This window comes from Penicillium atrosanguineum, assembly GCF_028827265.1.
Source record: "Penicillium atrosanguineum strain IBT 20685 chromosome Unknown utg000008l_segment0_segment0, whole genome shotgun sequence".
In the NCBI taxonomy this organism is placed as follows: Eukaryota; Fungi; Ascomycota; class Eurotiomycetes; order Eurotiales; family Aspergillaceae; genus Penicillium; species Penicillium atrosanguineum.
In genome coordinates this window covers 2,891,431-2,908,687 of record NW_026623140.1, presented here as the reverse complement: position 1 = coordinate 2,908,687, position 17,257 = coordinate 2,891,431, and the positions used below count along the sequence as shown (strand labels likewise).

The following is a 17,257-nucleotide window of genomic DNA, read 5'->3' as shown; positions in this document are numbered from 1 at the left end:
GGTATAGCATTACTGACTTGTCCATTCAGTTTAACCGGGTATGCGAGCACACTGCCTCACATTAGCCCACACCACCAACTAGGAACAAGGCACAAGGACATACTCTCGTCCAGTCTTGGTACAGCCACAGCCACAAAAGATCGAAGCTGGCCAACAAACCACCTGCGTTAGTTAGTCATTAGCTCAGCCACGGATATCGTTTGTTGTTTACATACTGCCGCGATGATGGTAGAACAGAATCCTATCCACGAATGCCGTAAGCATTGAGCGATTTCCTAGAAAGAAAGAAAGAAAGAAGTAGATAGTAGACTCACCTAGAGTCGGCCCGACGACCTTGCAATGACACGGATTCTGGTCCGTGCCGCACTGGAAACAGATGGGAAAGATGGGGAAGAAGGGTACGTCGCACATGGTGGGCTAGGGATTAGGGATTAGGGATAGAATTGAACGTTTTACAGCAGTCGGGATTTCGGAGTTCTAAAGAATGAGAGCTAGAGTTCCCCAGATCAAGACGGTCGCCAGAGTTTGGGATTCTATCATGATGACGCAAATGAGACGGCTATCCACCGATCGAGCCGAAGGTTGCCAGGTTTGCAGTGCGCTACGTTAGGATGTGTCAACAGTCTTGATCTACGATGGATAAAAATGAAGGTATTCAGATGTCAGTAAACTAGGATATGGAAACAAGAAAACAAGGAACTAGAAATGGAAAAAGGCCAGATGAAAGCTAAGAATAGAACGGCAAGCCACGCCGCACAGCCATCCTTCCCGTCGAATCAACACCAACGTCACGGGGGCCTGAACCAGAACCGTTGTCCGTTATTATGAAAAGCCCCTGATGCTTCTAGCGCAGGATTGCAGTACTTCCTATACCCTTTCGCTTCTTTCCCTTACTTTCCTTCGGAACTTGCAAACCTCAGTACTTCTTGCATACCAACGCCCTCTAGGCAGCAGCGCCCAGCAAAAGCCCCAGGCCTACACGCGACTCAACCCTTGGCGCCGAGAGCACAAAAGACCCTCCACCCTTCACTTTCCTTCCTCCAGCCACACCCCTCTCAGCGTCACGCTTCACAATGGCAAAGTCCAAGCACAGCGTCCTCCCTCTCGTCCTTCTCCTCCTCTTCGTCGCGATCGTCGCGGGCGTCGGGTACGTAGTGTACACCATCGTGCAAGATGTCAGCAAGAACACGCGCGCGAAGATGGAGAAGAAGAATATGGTCTTCAGCAAGGATGGAATGAAGGTGCAGGTTAAGGAGGTCAAGGATGAGGCGTATAAGGATCGTACTCAAAGGTTTGTTCTCTTGTTTCTCAAAATGCGTGGGGGTTGTCGCTAATCTAATCTATTCTAGTGTCCTCGTCAATATGTGGAATCACACCTCCTTTCCCGCGTACAAGAGTCGGCTTTGGGATATGAGTGGTGCCGAACAGAAGAATGGTGATAAGCGCAAGCCGTATGTTATCTGCTTTTGGGTTTGATCCTGGGTGTAGGATGTTTACTGACTTTGCTGGTTAGGCACTCGAAGTAAACGCCCAGTTCGCTTTAATTTACTTTCATTTCGTCTTTTGTCAGCGCTCGAGCCGATACCCTCGCCAAGGTACTGAGTACTGGGTACCGTGATTTGGACTCGAGGGCTCGACGCAGATATTACTGGCTCTCTTTTCTGCGTGGCATAGCCAGCACTTCATCTTCATATCTTTGGTCTTCTTGATTCGATCGATCTTCACCACTTCAACTCCTATCTGCATTCCATCCTTGCGGTTTCTTGATACCGCCCAATGCGTCACGATGTATGATCATGCCTTATACCCAGGGATCTTCTCTGTGATGGCATTGCCATCTCGACTTTGGATATTGGAATTCGCGCCTTACGGCCTTGTACATAGCATTCTTTGCGTGCCAAAGATCTTTTCTCTGAATACATTTTGATTGCAAATCTACATCTGTACAAACGGTGGTAACATTTTTTGATTAACAAGTTACATGCTAGTCATGTTTCGTTATTCATGCAGGTGGGGTTCACGGGTGGCCATATCCATTCCCGCGCCATCTTGACCAGAGAGCTAGTGAGGTCGACCTTAATCCAGGGAAGCGTAGTAAGAATAGTCCTGGTTCAAGCGGTAGAAGGTATCTGGCTCGGGCTGTCCGCTTCCACCATACCATGTCGGAGTCCCAAGGGTCTTGGGTGTATCATGACGTTGCACATCGGTGAAGACCGACTCGAAAGTCTTGGCCCACTGCACTCGGTTGTTGAGACCCTCCAATCCCCACAGCTCCTGCAGGAAGTGCAGGATCGAGGTGTGAGTGTAGGCCGAGTTTTCAGCGTACATGGTACCCTCGTCGTGAATGAGATAGTTCGCTGGAACATAGGGCGAGATCAAGAAGGCGGGCACGCTATGAACCGTCAGTTTCTTAACTCGTAAAGGTACTTCGCCAAGCATACCGGACACCGAGACGAGTAAAGTCATATGTTATGTTGTGTCCCTCCGAGGTTCCATTGAAGGTGATTTTATCCTCGGGTTGGGGGATGTTCATCGGTGGGGGGACGTGGTCGGCGAATCCACCGTGCTCGTCGAAATTGATGATCAGCAGACTATGCTTGTTAGTATCTTGGTATAGACCGGTTAGAAGCTGCACTTACGCGTTGTCCCAGTATTTCGAGCGGCGCAGTGCATCGTAAAGGTGCTTGATCATTTGTTCACCCGACGCCATGGGACTGGTTGGGTGCATCGAATCAATGGTGCAACACTCTGGGTTGATGTATGAGAAGGCGGGTAGGGTCCCCTCTTCCAGGTCACGGTAGAACTGATCGGCGTGATGCAAATGGTCCATGGCATTGTCTTGGACCCACTGTGTAGTGTTAGTGCTGGGATTCGCTATTTGGAAGGGATGCTTACCTTGTAGTTAAACGCATCGACGATATCAGTCTCGTAGTACTAGGAATCGTCAGCTGAGGTATAGAAGAATTCAAGTGATTTCGGCGTCTTACATTCTTCCAGCTGATTCCCTCATTACTCAGTGATTCAAAGACTGATGTGGCACAGCTGGTTCCAGTGACATTGTTGTAGAAACCGGCAGCCTGGTCTGTATTGTCTACGAAGCCACAGCTAGATCCCGAGGTCGCGAATTGGCGGTTAGGGTTAGTCGGGCCAGGGTGCTCAGCATGCTGTGCCCTCAATCATCAGCTATCTCGTTCTTTGTCTTGAATGGGTGGATGACAACATACGTAGGAATCGAAGAAGGCAAAGTTTTGCGCCAGTTCAGCAAGCAGCGCCGTCTTCTTCTGGCTGTAGGCCTGGATCACGAAGGAGGCATCGCCAGGTGTAGAGCTGTATTTCTCAGACTGACGCTCAACGAAGCCGGCCATATTGGGAACATCGTCCTTGGTGACGTTCCACTTGCGGAAGATCTCATAAGTGACCCCGGCGAAGTTGTGATCGGGATCGGTGAGTGGGACCTCGGTCTCGTAGGGACCAGCACAGATCTCAAGCGGCTCTCCCCACACGGTCCAATTGGCATTGGTGTACTCGTTGCAGAACTTTCGGTTGACTAGATTGTCAATGCCTTCGTGAAAGTCCCAGTAGCCCGCAATGTTATCAAAGGAGTGATTCTCCAAGGTCAGATAGACGACATGTTTGATCTAAATTGAGATTAGATGTGACGGAGAAAAAGCTGAACTGGTTTTATTATACTTACATTCTCCCGCAGCTGGCCCCAGATCTGCGAATTTCGGGCCGTAGGATGGGCTGATACGGGGATGAGCAGGCCTGCAAGACAAATTAGGCTCCCGATCGACTTCATCGTGGCTTGTCCGGATGTTGCGTGGGAAATCTAGATCGGAATTCTGCACCTTCCTTGCGGATGCAGAATGCAAGGGAAGAAAGGGAATTTATAGAAGAAGCATTCCGGAAGATGCCCACTTCAATGGGATATTTTTCTCTACCGTAGGCCTAGCATCTACACACCCTTCTCCACCCTTTTCTCGTTTGTACCTGCGTACACGCCATAGTTCCGTCCTCACCATCTACCGAGCAAGATAGCCCAACTCGACTGGGCCTGTGACCGAAGCTAAAGCGACCACGAGGGGGATGGCTGACGCCAAAAATGAGCATGCCCACATCGCTCTCTGCACCAGGACTGTTTACTCGACGGAGACCGCCGGATGGTCGCCCTAGACTCTGCCGCAGAATCCTATCCCTGTAGGAAGGTGGGGGGGGGGGGGGGTGAGGCGATTAGGAATTCTCACAGGAATGCAGACCTAGAACATGTCGGGACTCGGCAAGGCGCCTTAGTCGATGGCACGGGTATCAAGCATTTCAATCTAGAAATGGAGTAGAGGTGGAGTCGTTTACTCTGCTAGCAAATAGAGATGACTTGATTGGCTCACCCCTGAGAGAGCCACGTTATGTCAGCCCAACAATAGTCCAACCAGATCAGAACCAGCGGCACGTTTCGCCCTAGCGCGTCCGCGTAGAAGACTACGGGCTGTGCGCTAGTTTTTAGTTGCAGGGAATGCCAAGCACGTGCATCTCGATAGGCTCTGATACTCTCCATGTACAAGGGGCTATCGTCTCCGCACGTTGGTGCAACCTTCAAGCGAGGCACATGGCTTTACTCGATCTGACTTAAGTTCCGTCCGCCGCTCTTGTCCTTTTCTTCTTTCCTGTCGTGTGCTACTGTACTTCTCGAACTTGTCGTTGCAGTTTTACCATTGCTAGTCAATAGTCAAAATGTCGATCAATTCATTCAGCGGTCTCATGTCGAGCTACTCACGGTTGTCCGATCGTAGCTCGGCTACCGACGACGAGAAGGATATGCATATGCGTCTGCGGACGGATGTCGAGGCCGGCGAGAAACAGGGCCGACGGGAGGAGAAGAAGTCTGGTCGCTTTTTTGACGGTCGCACCGTCTCCGACGCTATCATCGGTCTCTCCGACGGCATGACAGTGCCCTTTGCCCTCACTGCTGGCCTGTCTGCCCTTGGTGATACTAAGGTAGTCGTCTTTGGCGGTATGGCCGAGCTCATTGCAGGTGCCATCTCAATGGGCCTCGGTGGATACCTCGGAGCCAAGAGTGAAGAGTGGGTTTCAGACGACGAGAGAAGTGTATTAGCAACAGCCCCACTGACAGTTGATACAGGGAATCCTACAAGGCTACATTGAAGGAAACTCAATCACAAACTGTGACCGACCCCGGCTCCGTCTCGACCACGATCTCCGACATTTTCGAGCCCTATGAGTTGCCCTCAGAGCTGGTGGCCCAGCTCACCAACCACCTGGCTATCTCGCCTATGCTCCCTTCATTCCTCATGAACTTCCACCACACTCTCCCCGAGCCCTCAGAATCTCGAGCAGTCACTTGCGCGCTCACTATCGCCCTGGGTTACTTCATCGGCGGATTCGTCCCTCTTCTGCCTTACTTCTTCGTCGGTCCCCACGATGCATTCGTCGCCCTGCGTTGGTCTATCGCCACGATGGTCGTCGCCCTGTTCCTCTTCGGATACGGCAAGACCTGCTTCGTGAGTGGCTGGAAGGGTCGCAAGAACGTCCGCAAGGGGTTCGTCGGTGGCGTGCAAATGGTTCTTGTCGGAGGTATTGCTGCTGGTTCGGCGATGGGACTGGTCAAGGCCTTCCAGATGATGGCTCATGGAGATCAACCCGACCACCCCAAGCAAGACTAAAACCCACCCCGATACCCCATAATACCCTCAACTTTGACTCATATTGTTTTTTTCGGCGTTGACGACATGGCATCTCTCTTATGACCCCGGGTTGGCGTTATCTGGTTAATATTTCCTTGGCCAAGGCGCCTTGCAAAAGCATCCACAGTATATAGAATTCGGGTGGCTCGACTCATTTATTTCTCAATGGACTTCTTTATCTCCATCGACTGCAATTCAAGTCTTCTGTATCAGCTTCAATACTTTTCATACTTCTTTGCATGCTTCAAGTCGGCCGGATAAGGCAGGTCTATGGTTCGGCCCTCTCCAGGTACCAGATCCGTGGAAAATCGGCACCACCACCGCCGCCGCAAATTCCACATCAAGGGTAAGCGTCACCCCACTCATAAATCCCGATTATCCGCAAGAACAAATCCCGACAGTCCTGTGTCGACGTGGTGTAGTATCGGCCCGCGATTCGAGAACCATGACCATTGCGTCATACTATTCTCATGGGCTCATCATTCCGGTTGCCATGCGGATCCGGCACCCTTCTAGATTACCACTGCCACAGTAAATTTCAGGCATTGCCTATTACATACTCCGAAATTACATCCTGGTAGCATTTCAATTTTCTGACGATTAATTACAGGAAATTGACAATTTGGGGAGGTGCTGCGCATTCTCCGCTTCGGGCCCCGCTTGTGCAGGACACTTCCTGATCTACGATGCGCTATGATACTAGGGACGATCATGGGTGTGGCTGTGGCTTAGTGAGGCTGCACATACCAAGTGATGCCTAGATAATGCCACGATGACCGACCCACCTGGCTGGGCAATGCCAAGGACGGCGAACCGGCATAGGGGCCAGCCTTGTCGCCGGTGGGGGCCGTAAGAAACAAGGCTGCGATCGAGCTGGAAGTAATTGGTATCCTCATTTCTCTAATCGTATCGTGGCGTTTGTTACAATCTAGGTTGTTGGAATGTCAGGCTCATGCCACATGCCACTGTAGACCGCCAGTTCTCCAGGTTTTCATTTTGGGCTTGCTAGATCGGGAGGCTCGATTTCGATCGATAGTGACGTCCCTATAGCGGAACACCACTGCCTGCAATCTTGCTGCACTGAAGGTCAAAGGTAGAATAACCGAGAAGAGACTAGCTCAGAACCATACTTCAACGGAGAATAATTACGGAGAAGAGTATATAGAGTTTTCATCAGCAAGAAATCTCAGCCCAATTCTACGCCCGAACAAGGCTCTCAGCTCCAACCCAAGATCCGGTAAGCACCGAAACTATCCAAAAATAGTCCTCCCAAATTCAATACCATCAGCCTACTGCACCACGTACATTCCAGCCCTCACAGAAAGCGGAGCAAGCAGCCTTGAGTGGATTTGACCCAATTCCCCATATGCACCAAGAAACGGTTATGAGGTCAGCATACATAGTCTCGGAAGGTGGCGCAGCGAGGAAAATCGGACACGTCTCGGACGCGCGCGAGATTAAGGGTCAGTAACCAGTAAGCCTTGCTTCATCTTCCCCCGCGGTCCACCTCGTGCTCAGGCAACCACCGAAAGTCCCGAGATTGGTCAACGTCAGTGTACGAGTACGAGTATACGGTGTGCTATATTTTGAATCCGAGTATTACGCTGTCACAGTCGACCGTTCGGATCTCTCGTTACCGTCTTTGGTTTTGCACCGAGACGGCCGTATCTTGTACGCGCCCCGGCTCTTGGTATGGCTCTCTGGTCTGTGATTGATCTCGGGTTCCGCGTCGTTGGAGGCTGAGAAGGTAAGACTGGGATGTAGACGCTTTGCAGTATTGCCTTTTGGTTGGTGGTGGTGCCGCTAGATTATCGCATGGGAGTCTGGGGATAGGTCTGGTTCGAGGAGAGCGTTGACGTGGAGTTCGAGATGTTTCGCGTATAGGGCTGCAGACGTAGTTTCGCAGATGTCTGGGATCTTTATCTGTGGCGCTTGCTATCTGTGTACAAATAGAGGGCCCTGTAAAGAGTGAGCTCAAATGCGCGGGCGGGAACGAGCTAGAGCTAAATCCACGGGGACCGAGAAATCATCGGTCGCGCCTGTACAGTTTGACAAGCTGAATGGCAGTATCGGCGTAGAGGAGAATCCGAAAGCCAGTGGGATTGTCTTTGATATGGTCTTTGATGTTTTGGTGGAATAGCAACTGCGATGTACCATACCTTCAAGTCTACTTCCGATCCCCAATTTGGCAATGGCGACGTCGAACCAGGCAAAGTGAGGATGCTTTTCAACATTAACTCAAGCTCTAAAAACACCTTCAGTAATAGAATGATCATCGTTACTTCCATTTCAGAGCCTATCATTTGTTAAAAATAAAAATAAAAATAAAACATCATCACCATCATCATTCTAGACCGTACCTCACTCATCCTGACTTCAATGGCACCCATCTCCGAGGAGTACGAATTCGACGTTCGAAAATCAATGGGCCCAGAGATCACCTTCACTGGAATCGCACTGTTCTTGGTTGTGGTTGCGCACATCTGCATCTTTTACTTCATGATATGGTGGCTAGAGACAAACAGTGTCGCTGGTCAGACCCATCTGAGACTATCGCGATGGTCCATGACTGACTTGACACAGAAGAAGGCAGTGACCCGCAGCAGCGCGAAGACAATCTCGAAAGCCAGTACATCAAGTTGGAACCGACTATGCCGACGTCGCCAGGATTTGGGGTCAGCTCCACCGGTATGCAAATTTGATGTCAGTGGCCAATTCTAGCGGTCGTGAAAAAATACTCTACAACTGTACGGTTTGTACTCCTTACTTTCAACTCTGTACTTCGATCATTGAAGCCTTTGCTCACACTATCTAGATACCGATTGAAGGATAACGAGACGCCTCGTCAGGCACACGGGAGCTTTGACCCCAGGGATGGTTCATGATTGGCCGCGGTCGCGCGTCACAAGAATCTGAAACTGGGGGACGGCAAGACGGTCATCCTTCACTATACCTTTAAGAAAGAATACATGCGCTAGCCCCGATGTTGAGCAGTGGGATTTGAAATCGCGCCACAAGGACGAAGAAAGTCGGGTGGCTGGTCATCCCCTACTGAGACACTTGGACTATGCTCTGCACATCCTCATCTACGCGCTGGACCCAGTACTAAACAGGACCATTAATGACGATAGCGTTCGGTAGTGCAGCGCTAGTTCTAATTTTTCGTATTCATTTTACCTTTCAACTGTGCCGAGCTACGAGCTACACTCCACCTGGTAAGGAGCTCTAAAAAGCAGCTTCGCCGTTTATTTGTCTCATAGACACGCGACCCGACACGCGATCACACACGATAACATCAGCTGTTTCGCCAAGTAGCAGGGCCATTCATTGCGGATGTGCCTCGGTAGTCGATATTAAGTGCCTGCCCCTATGTGATACCCTGGGACACCCTGAGTCGGCCATAATAATTAGGGGGGTAGTACCCTGGAACGGCCGTTGGAGCCTTATTCCAGGTGAATAATCACCAGGGCGACACACACCTTACAATACTGGAAATACGGTCTGTACAACTTTGGTGCATTAAGCGAAATTGGACGGAGCAGCTGAGGATACTGTTGGATACCACTCGGAACGATGGGCCGCGGAAGGAGCTCTTGACCAATCGGCCTCCTGCAATGGATCTTATATTGAAAATTTGCGAAAATTTGCGTCCCGACTAATACACTCCCTACACAGCTGTCCTGCCTTATTTAATTTTTTATTCTCAAGGGATAGTTTCCCTGGGCATGGTATTTTATTAATTTCTTTCAGGACCGAGCTTAGTCTATAGATCAGATATCTGTCCTGTGGGCTACCATCCTCCAAGACCGCTAAGGTCTAAGTCATGAGGACATAGTGGAAGAACAAAGAATAGTATGACCAAGAAGAATCAGCCTCGGTCTTGGTATATTCGGTCTTTCAATGCAGTAATCTCCGGAAGGCTTTGTGATCTCTCGTGCATCTGCCCGATCGGCCTCCGTTCACTCCGTTCCGCCGCATCCGCCCGGCACTTCTCCGGACGCTGTATAAAATACGGAGAATTATTTTTTTTGGTTACTCAAGTCCTTGTTTATACAAACAGAGTCGACACGTTCGTCGCCGTTGATCAAGTAGTAACCTACGTAGTGCCTCCAATACTAAGATTACCGCATATGACCATATGTACGTTGCATCGATAGAGACGGGCCCCTGAAGGGGACTAGTGACGCCATGGACTCAAAACCGGGAACGCGGTAATACCAATACACAATACAGAATCGTCTCAACATGCAATCTTCCCCTTCTTAATCCTTACCTCGCCCCCTCCTCCTACTCTCACACCTTTTAGGCTCCGCGCCTTGCTTACCCTCTTCTTTAATCCTTCGCATGCCGGCCTGTCCACGTTGAATTCGCCCCCTCCGAACACTCCGCGACTTCCTTCCGTCTCATCCCGCGGCATCCCTCGACCCTTAACCCCTTCTCCTCGAGTGATCCAGAGTCTCCTAGAAGGAGACTCGCCGCGAAGATGAATACCTATCCGTCATGGAAGGATCGCACACAGAACCAGTTCGGTAAACTCCAGATTCAGATGCCATGGCGTTCATTCCAGATGCTCGTGCCGCATCGAATGCGCCGCAAGATCCGTTCGAAGCTCCGGAGTCGCTTATCGCCCACTTCATCTATCTCGACGTTGCAGACCTCCTTCTCGCCTGTCGATACTCTGCGCTCCCTTCAAGCGCATAGGTGGACGATGTACGACTTCCAGTACCTCCTGCTTCTCATTATCGGCATCTTCTCTTTGACGATCATTCAATCTGCTGGCCCGCTCGGCAAGACTGCGATCTCGACTCTACTACTGTTTTCCCTGCTTCTGCCCATCACCCGGCAATTCTTCCTGCCTTTTTTGCCCATTGCTGGATGGCTTATCTTTTTCTATGGATGCCAGTAAGTTGTACACCCGCATTGCCACTCCGTAGGAATGCGCCCCCGCGAGGCAAAATGTTAGGCGCGTGGCGGTCTGAATTTGGCTAATTGAATTCGTGAATAGGTTCGTTCCTAGCGACTGGCGGCCTGCCATCTGGGTCCGGGTGTTGCCGGCGATGGAGAACATCCTGTACGGTGCCAACATTAGCAACATCCTGTCCGCTCACCAAAACGTCGTGCTTGACATTTTGGCGTGGATCCCCTATGGCCTCTGCCATTATGGAGCACCTTTTGTCGTCTCTCTACTCCTCTTTATCTTCGGTCCTCCAGGCACGACTCCCCTCTTTGCCCGGACTCTCGGTTATATTAGCATGTGTGCTGTCACCATTCAGTTGGTGTTCCCCTGCTCACCCCCGTGGTACGAGAACTTGTACGGTCTCGCCCCGGCAGACTACTCGATGCAAGGCAACCCCGCCGGTCTTGCTCGTATCGACAAGCTTCTTGGAATCGACCTGTACACCTCGGGTTTCAGGCAGTCACCCGTAGTCTTCGGTGCCTTCCCCTCGCTCCACGCGGCCGACTCCACTCTTGCGGCTCTGTTCATGAGCCACGTCTTCCCGCGGTTGAAGCCCCTCTGGGTCACCTACACTCTTTGGATGTGGTGGGCTACCATGTACCTCTCCCACCACTACGCTGTGGATCTGGTTTGTGGTGGTTTGCTGGCCACTGTGGCATTCTACTTTGCCAAGACTCGCTTCCTGCCTCGCGCCCAGAGTGACAAGATGTTCCGCTGGGACTACGATTACGTTGAAGTTGGTGACGCCTCACGAGAGTTCGGCTACGACCTCGCCAGCCTGGACGGTGACTTCAACCTGGACAGCGACGAGTGGACCGTGGGTTCTTCGTCCTCGATCTCTTCAGGCTCCCTTTCCCCCGTTGACGACCACTACACGTGGGAGAGCGAGACTCTGACCTCCAATCACGACATCGAGGCCGGCCGCTAAACGATCCCTCGACATGCATATACCGATTATCGACCTTTATTCATTATTGCATCTAATTTTTCTATTTTTTTTTTTTGAAACGGCGTTTTACTTGACGACAATGTTGGGACCATTATCTGCATCGAGCCATTTTCGACACCTCTACCGGTTTTTAATCCCCTTGAAAACCTCCGGTTCGCGCGGCTCTCGATCCGCCTTGAGCCGAAGGTTCTGTTTTCACCTTCTGGCTGTACATGTCTCCTCACTCCGCCTGTGGAGTGACTTTCTCCGTCTATAATATTAATTCCGGTGGCGGCCCCAACCACCTGCTTGGGGTTTGCGACTCGCTCTGCCACCGTCGGAAACCTTCGCTTGTACAGATACAGACGTTTCCTCCAGGGAACGGTTTGCACTTTTATCATTCTATTCTGACCCATGTCTTTCGCTACGACTTTCCGACTGGACGAGCTACCTTTTATTCTTCGCGCCGGGCTCGTCCACATGCACAAACATTTTTATCATTCGTGTCGATCGCTTATGACTGGCGCCTGGGAACTGGGGAGTTCGGGTTCGGTTGAACAAAAGTTTCGGCGCCATTGCTTGCACCCCACTCGCTGTGCAATAGAAAACTTGGACATTTTTGCTTTTTTGATGACATTGTGTTTTTTTGCATCGGCACATAGAAGAAGGGATGCCTTTGATCGTTCATTCGGTCTGCCCTTCGTTTTGATGCCTTCGCCGCTGGCAGGTGATTACCGGCGTCGCCTGGGAGTATTCCATAGGGGATCTCCAGAGCAGGTGGATAGCTGGGACTCTTACGAGCTCAGCGATGGGGCGGCGAGGGAGGCGAACGGCTGACGGAGGCCGATTCGCCGACCCTGCGTCGATATCTTCGCTTCTGGCTGGAATGAAGCGCGAATCCAAATGACCAGCACCATAATGTGTGAACCCTAATGTCTTGTCTCCTTCGGGAGGAGAGGAGGGTTAGTGTGTGAGTCGGAGTACAGCGGGGCCACCCCGTTGGGGATATCGTTAGCGTTATTCATAATCCCTAGATGAAGTTATGAAGAATTGTACATTATTATTCAGTTCCAAACTGTGTCTATTACCCTTACGTATTTTGCTAGTCTTGCCTTGTGAGAATCATCAAGTCAGACCGCACAAAGCAGTCTCAGCCCGTGCAGATCCCTCGCGCCACCTTGGAATGCCACTTGGACAAGTTGAAACCCCGCCTTGCTGATCATCGACTCGCTCTACTGCACGTCGATCCCACGGGCTCAACTCTGCATGTGCCCTTCCGAGGCCTGCCGGAGAGGGGCTGCCCCTCAATATTGTTCGTCCATCATCTGTAGCCGTCTGAGGCTGCACAAAGTCCCAAGGTTCACACTCAGTCTGGGAGCTGTTAGACGAAGATCAAAGTTACCCGAGACCGAATCGAGTCATTGATGCGTGATGCAGGCTTCGCTTGGTTCTAGATTCGGTCATATGACTGCTTTTCCTTGTTGGGCTGAGACGCATCAGGTAATCAATACGAAGTGTACACGAGGGGGAAGGTTTCTTACGTCAGGAGCCTTGCATCTTGCAGAACGTGCAATTTTTTATTTTTTTTTTCGAAACGTGTCTCGTCTCGTACGTAAATAAACATAGACTGAGGTTAAACGTAGTCTTTCATTGAATGAGTGTTCGAACAGCGCTAAAAGACTATACAGGACCCGCAAGCCCAAGAAACAAACCATGCCTCCATCTAGAAATTGCAATACGCAAAACTCGACAGGTGTAAGTGGATATCAGAATGTAATAGAAACCGAAAACGAAAACCAAAAGTCCGGCGCCCTTCCCATTCAATCATGTCTATTCATCGTCAAAAATCTGTACTCGATCCGCGTATTCGCGGATGTTCGACACGAAGGTCTCTTCGATCTCGTCCCCTTTACCGGCTGCTACGCGGAGGATCAGGTCGTTGAGTGAGGCACGGCCGAGGATGTCGACGTGATCGCCTGGACTGGGTTAGAGATTGGTAATAGCGGTCGTAGGTGCAGAACATACCAGTGTTGGGGCCACCACGAGGCGAGAAGCGATCGGGTTCATGAGGCATCTCGAAGACTTTGATTTTTGTCCCTGCCGGGTTATATCGCTTCATGCGCCATCCCTTGGCGCACATGTAGCCTGTGCTGAGCAGGTTGACTGTGCCGTCGCCTTCGCCCATGAGCACGCCGCGGTCGATGTTCTCGTCAGTGGTGACTGTTGTGTCCATACTAACGTTCAGGTTAGTCAATGGGTCGAGCTCCTCCTGGTAGAAGTAACTGCGCTCGGTGGGCTTGCCCACGCCGTAGAAGCAGTATATCTTCATATCGGGGGCATGAGGTAGACGCGTCTCGAGGGGATTGAGCCAGGTTCGCGGGTCCTTCTCATTGGCTTCGACTTCCTTTCTAGTGTGTGCAACTCCGTGCGAGTAGCTGCCCAGTACCTGGTTGCGGTACCAGTCTTCACTCTGGTCCAGAAGGTACCACAGACTTTCGGACGTAGTGAGGTTGCGCCGCGTCCAGGAGGAGTTAGTTTCCCGGAAGTTGAGTAGGTTGCCGAAGCTCACAGCCTGGCCCGGTCGGTCGTCTGGTGCCCAGGTTGCGTTGCCCCAGACGGCTTCGCCGCCCTTGGGGAGCATGCTAGATATGCCCGGCATCGCACGGAAGATCTCTGCTCGCTCCTCTTTGGACAAGAACTTTTCCAACCCGTACACGGCAAAGGCGTTCAACTGCGCTGTGTCGCGCATCTCTCCAGACAGCACGGCGGTCAGTCCCTTGACGGCGCCAAGCATGCATCCGCTGATATTGACCCATGAGTCAATGTGCTTGTTGACCCAGTCTTTGCCACCTTTGCCATGATCCTCGCTCTCAACCCACTTGAAAAAGTAGAGTACCACCTGTGATCCCATGCTGTGGGACGCCAAAGTGATCTTCTCACCCTCTCCCTCGACCGCAGTCTCGATATAAGACTTCAGTCGACTGAAGTAGTGGTCGCGGACTTCGAGGTTGGGGTACGACAATCGCCAATCATAGGCAGCAGAGAATGCATTCGTAGGATCATAGCCGATCGTCGCGAGGTTCTCTAGAATCTTGTTCCAGATCCAGTAGCCCGTGATGAAGAAGTCGGTTGCATCGAATCCTTGCGCCGCGCGAAGCTTGATGCCCGGCGGATCCAGACCTGTCTCGCGGTCGAGCATAACATGATTCTTCCACTCAGCCTTATCCATCACTAGGGCCCGCATCATGCTCCAGCTGCCCCATAGTCGTTTCCGGAAGTACTGCCGCGAGTTGGCACCGGTTCCCCAGCTCTCGAGACCGGTGGAGATGACTCCAGGAATCATAACGACGGGATGCTTGGCCTTAACGCCCTGTGACTGTAGGTGTAGCCCGACAGAGAAGGAATCGTAGGTGACAGTGTCGCGGTCATGTTGCTGTAGGATGCCGTTTCGTTAGCAAGGCACAGCTGGATGGGTAAGAAAGGGCAGAGAGCCATACAGTGAATTGCTTGGCGTCGCTAATGATTCCTTGCGGGATGGCATCAATCAATGAGTCGAGGTTCAAGTCCAACAGCGATTCCAAGCTAATGACCTCCTGCTGATTCGCGAAGAACAAGGCGATAAAGATACCGAACAAGCCGCCCAGCACGAAGATGAACCCGTTTCGACGTTTAGAGCGAGGTCGGATAACAAGCTGCTTGACTTTCGCACCGCCAAACTCCTCGCGGAGCTTTTCTTCTTCTGTTTTGAGCCGGTTGAACTGGGGTCTGCTAGTGCGGGACGAGTCCGAGGCCGGGACCTCGTCCTTGCCCGTGCGGCGACGCAACATAGCGACCGCTCAGAAGGTAGAGATAATGAAGCCCAACCTCAATTCGACGGAGGTTCGAGGGGGACGAGAATGAGAGAAGCTAAACGGGAATCCCAATAAGATGCCCGTTGCGGATAGATCGGCGTCACATGGCAATCGGGACCTTTTGCTGCTCCGCCTTCTCATCCCACCAACCACCTCCCAACCCTCCCTCTCTCCATGACGCCGCGGCGATGAACCAAGATGCCCCCGATGAAATCCACTACGTGCGGTACGATGGCGCCCGTGAAAATGAATACGTTGCCGGCATGCGCCAGCTGATCGGCAAGGACCTATCCGAGCCCTACAGCATCTACGTCTACCGCTACTTCCTGTACCAATGGGGCGACCTTTGCTTCCTGGCGATGGACGAGAAAGACGAGATGATTGGTGTAGTCATTTCAAAGCTTGAGCCGCACCGCAGTGGCCCTCTAAGGGGGTATATTGCTATGCTGGCTGTGAACAAGGAGTACCGGGGCCGTGGGATTGCGACGAAGCTAGTGCGCATGGCCATTGACGCCATGGTTGAGCGCGACGCCGACGAGGTATATTTCTTCTTGATTTCTCAATACGATATTTATCTCTTGCTAACGAGCATGTGTCGTGTCTTAGATCGCCCTCGAAACCGAGATCACCAATACCGCCGCAATGAAACTCTACGAACGCCTTGGCTTCCTCCGCAGCAAGCAACTACACCGATACTATTTGAATGGCAACTCGGCCTACCGTCTTGTTCTCTACCTGAAAGAAGGCACTGGCTCTATTCGAACGGCTGTTGATCCCTACGGACCACCTTATCCGTCACCCCTTCCTCCTGTCGTGGCTAGTGTTACACAAGGAAATGGGAATAGCTGAGGGTTTCGTGGCCCATGGAACCATGCACTCCACTGTCTTGTATGATGGATGTGCCGGCATGATACTTCATGATATGCTTTATGGGAAACGACCAAAATAGATAGACTTGCACTTTTACATAAAACCGGCGTATGGGTATTGCAGCATATCAGCTCAATGAGATTTTGTTTCACTTTTGCATGGAGAGCATACCAAACACTAGTATGGGACAGCTTCATATCTTCGGGTCCCGAGAGGCCCTCCGCACCTATTTGGGTCATTCAAATGAGTTAAAATGAAGCTCAACCGGAGTTGCATTGTCTTCGGTCGTCCGACTCACATGGCAACTAGACTATGATGCTTATTCAGGAACGGAGGAAGCTTGGAGTAAAATAATGAGAATAAACCTTATCAGAAGCTTGCAAGGCGTCCAGCTTCCCTCCACTCTCATGGCTCTCCAGCAAAATGCGTGATTCATCAAACATAAGAGGGCGATGGCGAGGCCCTCCGAAATGCGATGGAACGTCTAAGTGCCGCCGATATAAAACACCAAAATAGCAATTTCTACGCAACGCATCAACAGGTCGGATTACGGTCACTTCCCCGGCTCTCCGTGAATGTCATCAATACTGACGACCTCAAATCCATGTTCCCAAGGCCAAGAACATCAATCAAACAAAAACCTTGGATATATAAACGTCAAGACGTAAGATTCAGTGGGTTTCTTTTGTCGGGTAGATTTTACAGATGCTAAACTTCACTGGAATAGTTTACCACCCTCATTTCGACCCACTACCCGATGGTTTTATGATAGGGATCTGCTTAGATACACTATTTGACTATGTCGCCCATCAAATACGACCCAATGACCGAAATGATCTACGGCTACTAACAAGGACAGAATGCAGATACTCTGTTGAATATATTATAGAAGCCATGCTCTAATGGGTCCGGCTCCGTCCTGGATCACGTGGTGGAACTCAGGCATACGGCA

General features: G+C 51.2%; 8 protein-coding genes across 8 annotated transcripts; 5 read left to right on the top strand and 3 right to left on the bottom strand.

Moving 5' to 3' along the window:
• Nucleotides 1–61: 61 nt before the first annotated feature.
• N7443_010621 (Nucleic acid-binding OB-fold) lies at nt 62–411 on the bottom strand (the record flags this gene model as incomplete). Its single annotated transcript, XM_056890677.1, has 3 exons — nt 62–162; nt 216–275; nt 315–411. The coding sequence occupies 3 exons, from the start codon at nt 409–411 to the stop codon at nt 62–64; spliced, it is 258 nt and encodes an 85-aa protein (XP_056737168.1).
• Nucleotides 412–1,073: 662 nt separating this feature from the next.
• On the top strand, nt 1,074–1,449 carry N7443_010620 (uncharacterized protein; the record flags this gene model as incomplete). The annotated part of the gene is made up of 2 exons (XM_056890676.1): nt 1,074–1,291; nt 1,350–1,449. Coding segments are annotated over 2 exons (318 nt in total), but the record flags the coding sequence as incomplete, so codon positions are not given.
• Nucleotides 1,450–2,076: 627 nt separating this feature from the next.
• Nucleotides 2,077–3,799, bottom strand: N7443_010619 (uncharacterized protein; the record flags this gene model as incomplete). The annotated part of the gene is made up of 7 exons (XM_056890675.1): nt 2,077–2,392; nt 2,442–2,591; nt 2,640–2,848; nt 2,896–2,934; nt 2,988–3,164; nt 3,225–3,638; nt 3,695–3,799. 7 exons carry the CDS (start codon nt 3,797–3,799, stop codon nt 2,077–2,079), a joined length of 1,410 nt encoding a protein of 469 aa, XP_056737166.1.
• A 929-nt stretch (nt 3,800–4,728) lies between these two features.
• Nucleotides 4,729–5,678, top strand: N7443_010618 (VIT1/CCC1 transporter family protein; the record flags this gene model as incomplete). The annotated part of the gene is made up of 2 exons (XM_056890674.1): nt 4,729–5,078; nt 5,138–5,678. 2 exons carry the CDS (start codon nt 4,729–4,731, stop codon nt 5,676–5,678), a joined length of 891 nt encoding a protein of 296 aa, XP_056737165.1.
• Nucleotides 5,679–8,078: 2,400 nt separating this feature from the next.
• Nucleotides 8,079–8,401, top strand: N7443_010617 (uncharacterized protein; the record flags this gene model as incomplete). Its single annotated transcript, XM_056890673.1, has 2 exons — nt 8,079–8,232; nt 8,283–8,401. The coding sequence occupies 2 exons, from the start codon at nt 8,079–8,081 to the stop codon at nt 8,399–8,401; spliced, it is 273 nt and encodes a 90-aa protein (XP_056737164.1).
• Nucleotides 8,402–10,182: 1,781 nt separating this feature from the next.
• N7443_010616 (phosphatase PAP2 family protein) lies at nt 10,183–11,584 on the top strand (the record flags this gene model as incomplete). The annotated part of the gene is made up of 2 exons (XM_056890672.1): nt 10,183–10,601; nt 10,705–11,584. 2 exons carry the CDS (start codon nt 10,183–10,185, stop codon nt 11,582–11,584), a joined length of 1,299 nt encoding a protein of 432 aa, XP_056737163.1.
• A 1,830-nt stretch (nt 11,585–13,414) lies between these two features.
• N7443_010615 (phospholipid:diacylglycerol acyltransferase) lies at nt 13,415–15,411 on the bottom strand (the record flags this gene model as incomplete). Its single annotated transcript, XM_056890671.1, has 3 exons — nt 13,415–13,560; nt 13,610–15,017; nt 15,082–15,411. The coding sequence occupies 3 exons, from the start codon at nt 15,409–15,411 to the stop codon at nt 13,415–13,417; spliced, it is 1,884 nt and encodes a 627-aa protein (XP_056737162.1).
• Nucleotides 15,412–15,623: 212 nt separating this feature from the next.
• On the top strand, nt 15,624–16,284 carry N7443_010614 (peptide alpha-N-acetyltransferase MAK3; the record flags this gene model as incomplete). The annotated part of the gene is made up of 2 exons (XM_056890670.1): nt 15,624–15,974; nt 16,042–16,284. 2 exons carry the CDS (start codon nt 15,624–15,626, stop codon nt 16,282–16,284), a joined length of 594 nt encoding a protein of 197 aa, XP_056737161.1.
• Nucleotides 16,285–17,257: the final 973 nt, after the last annotated feature.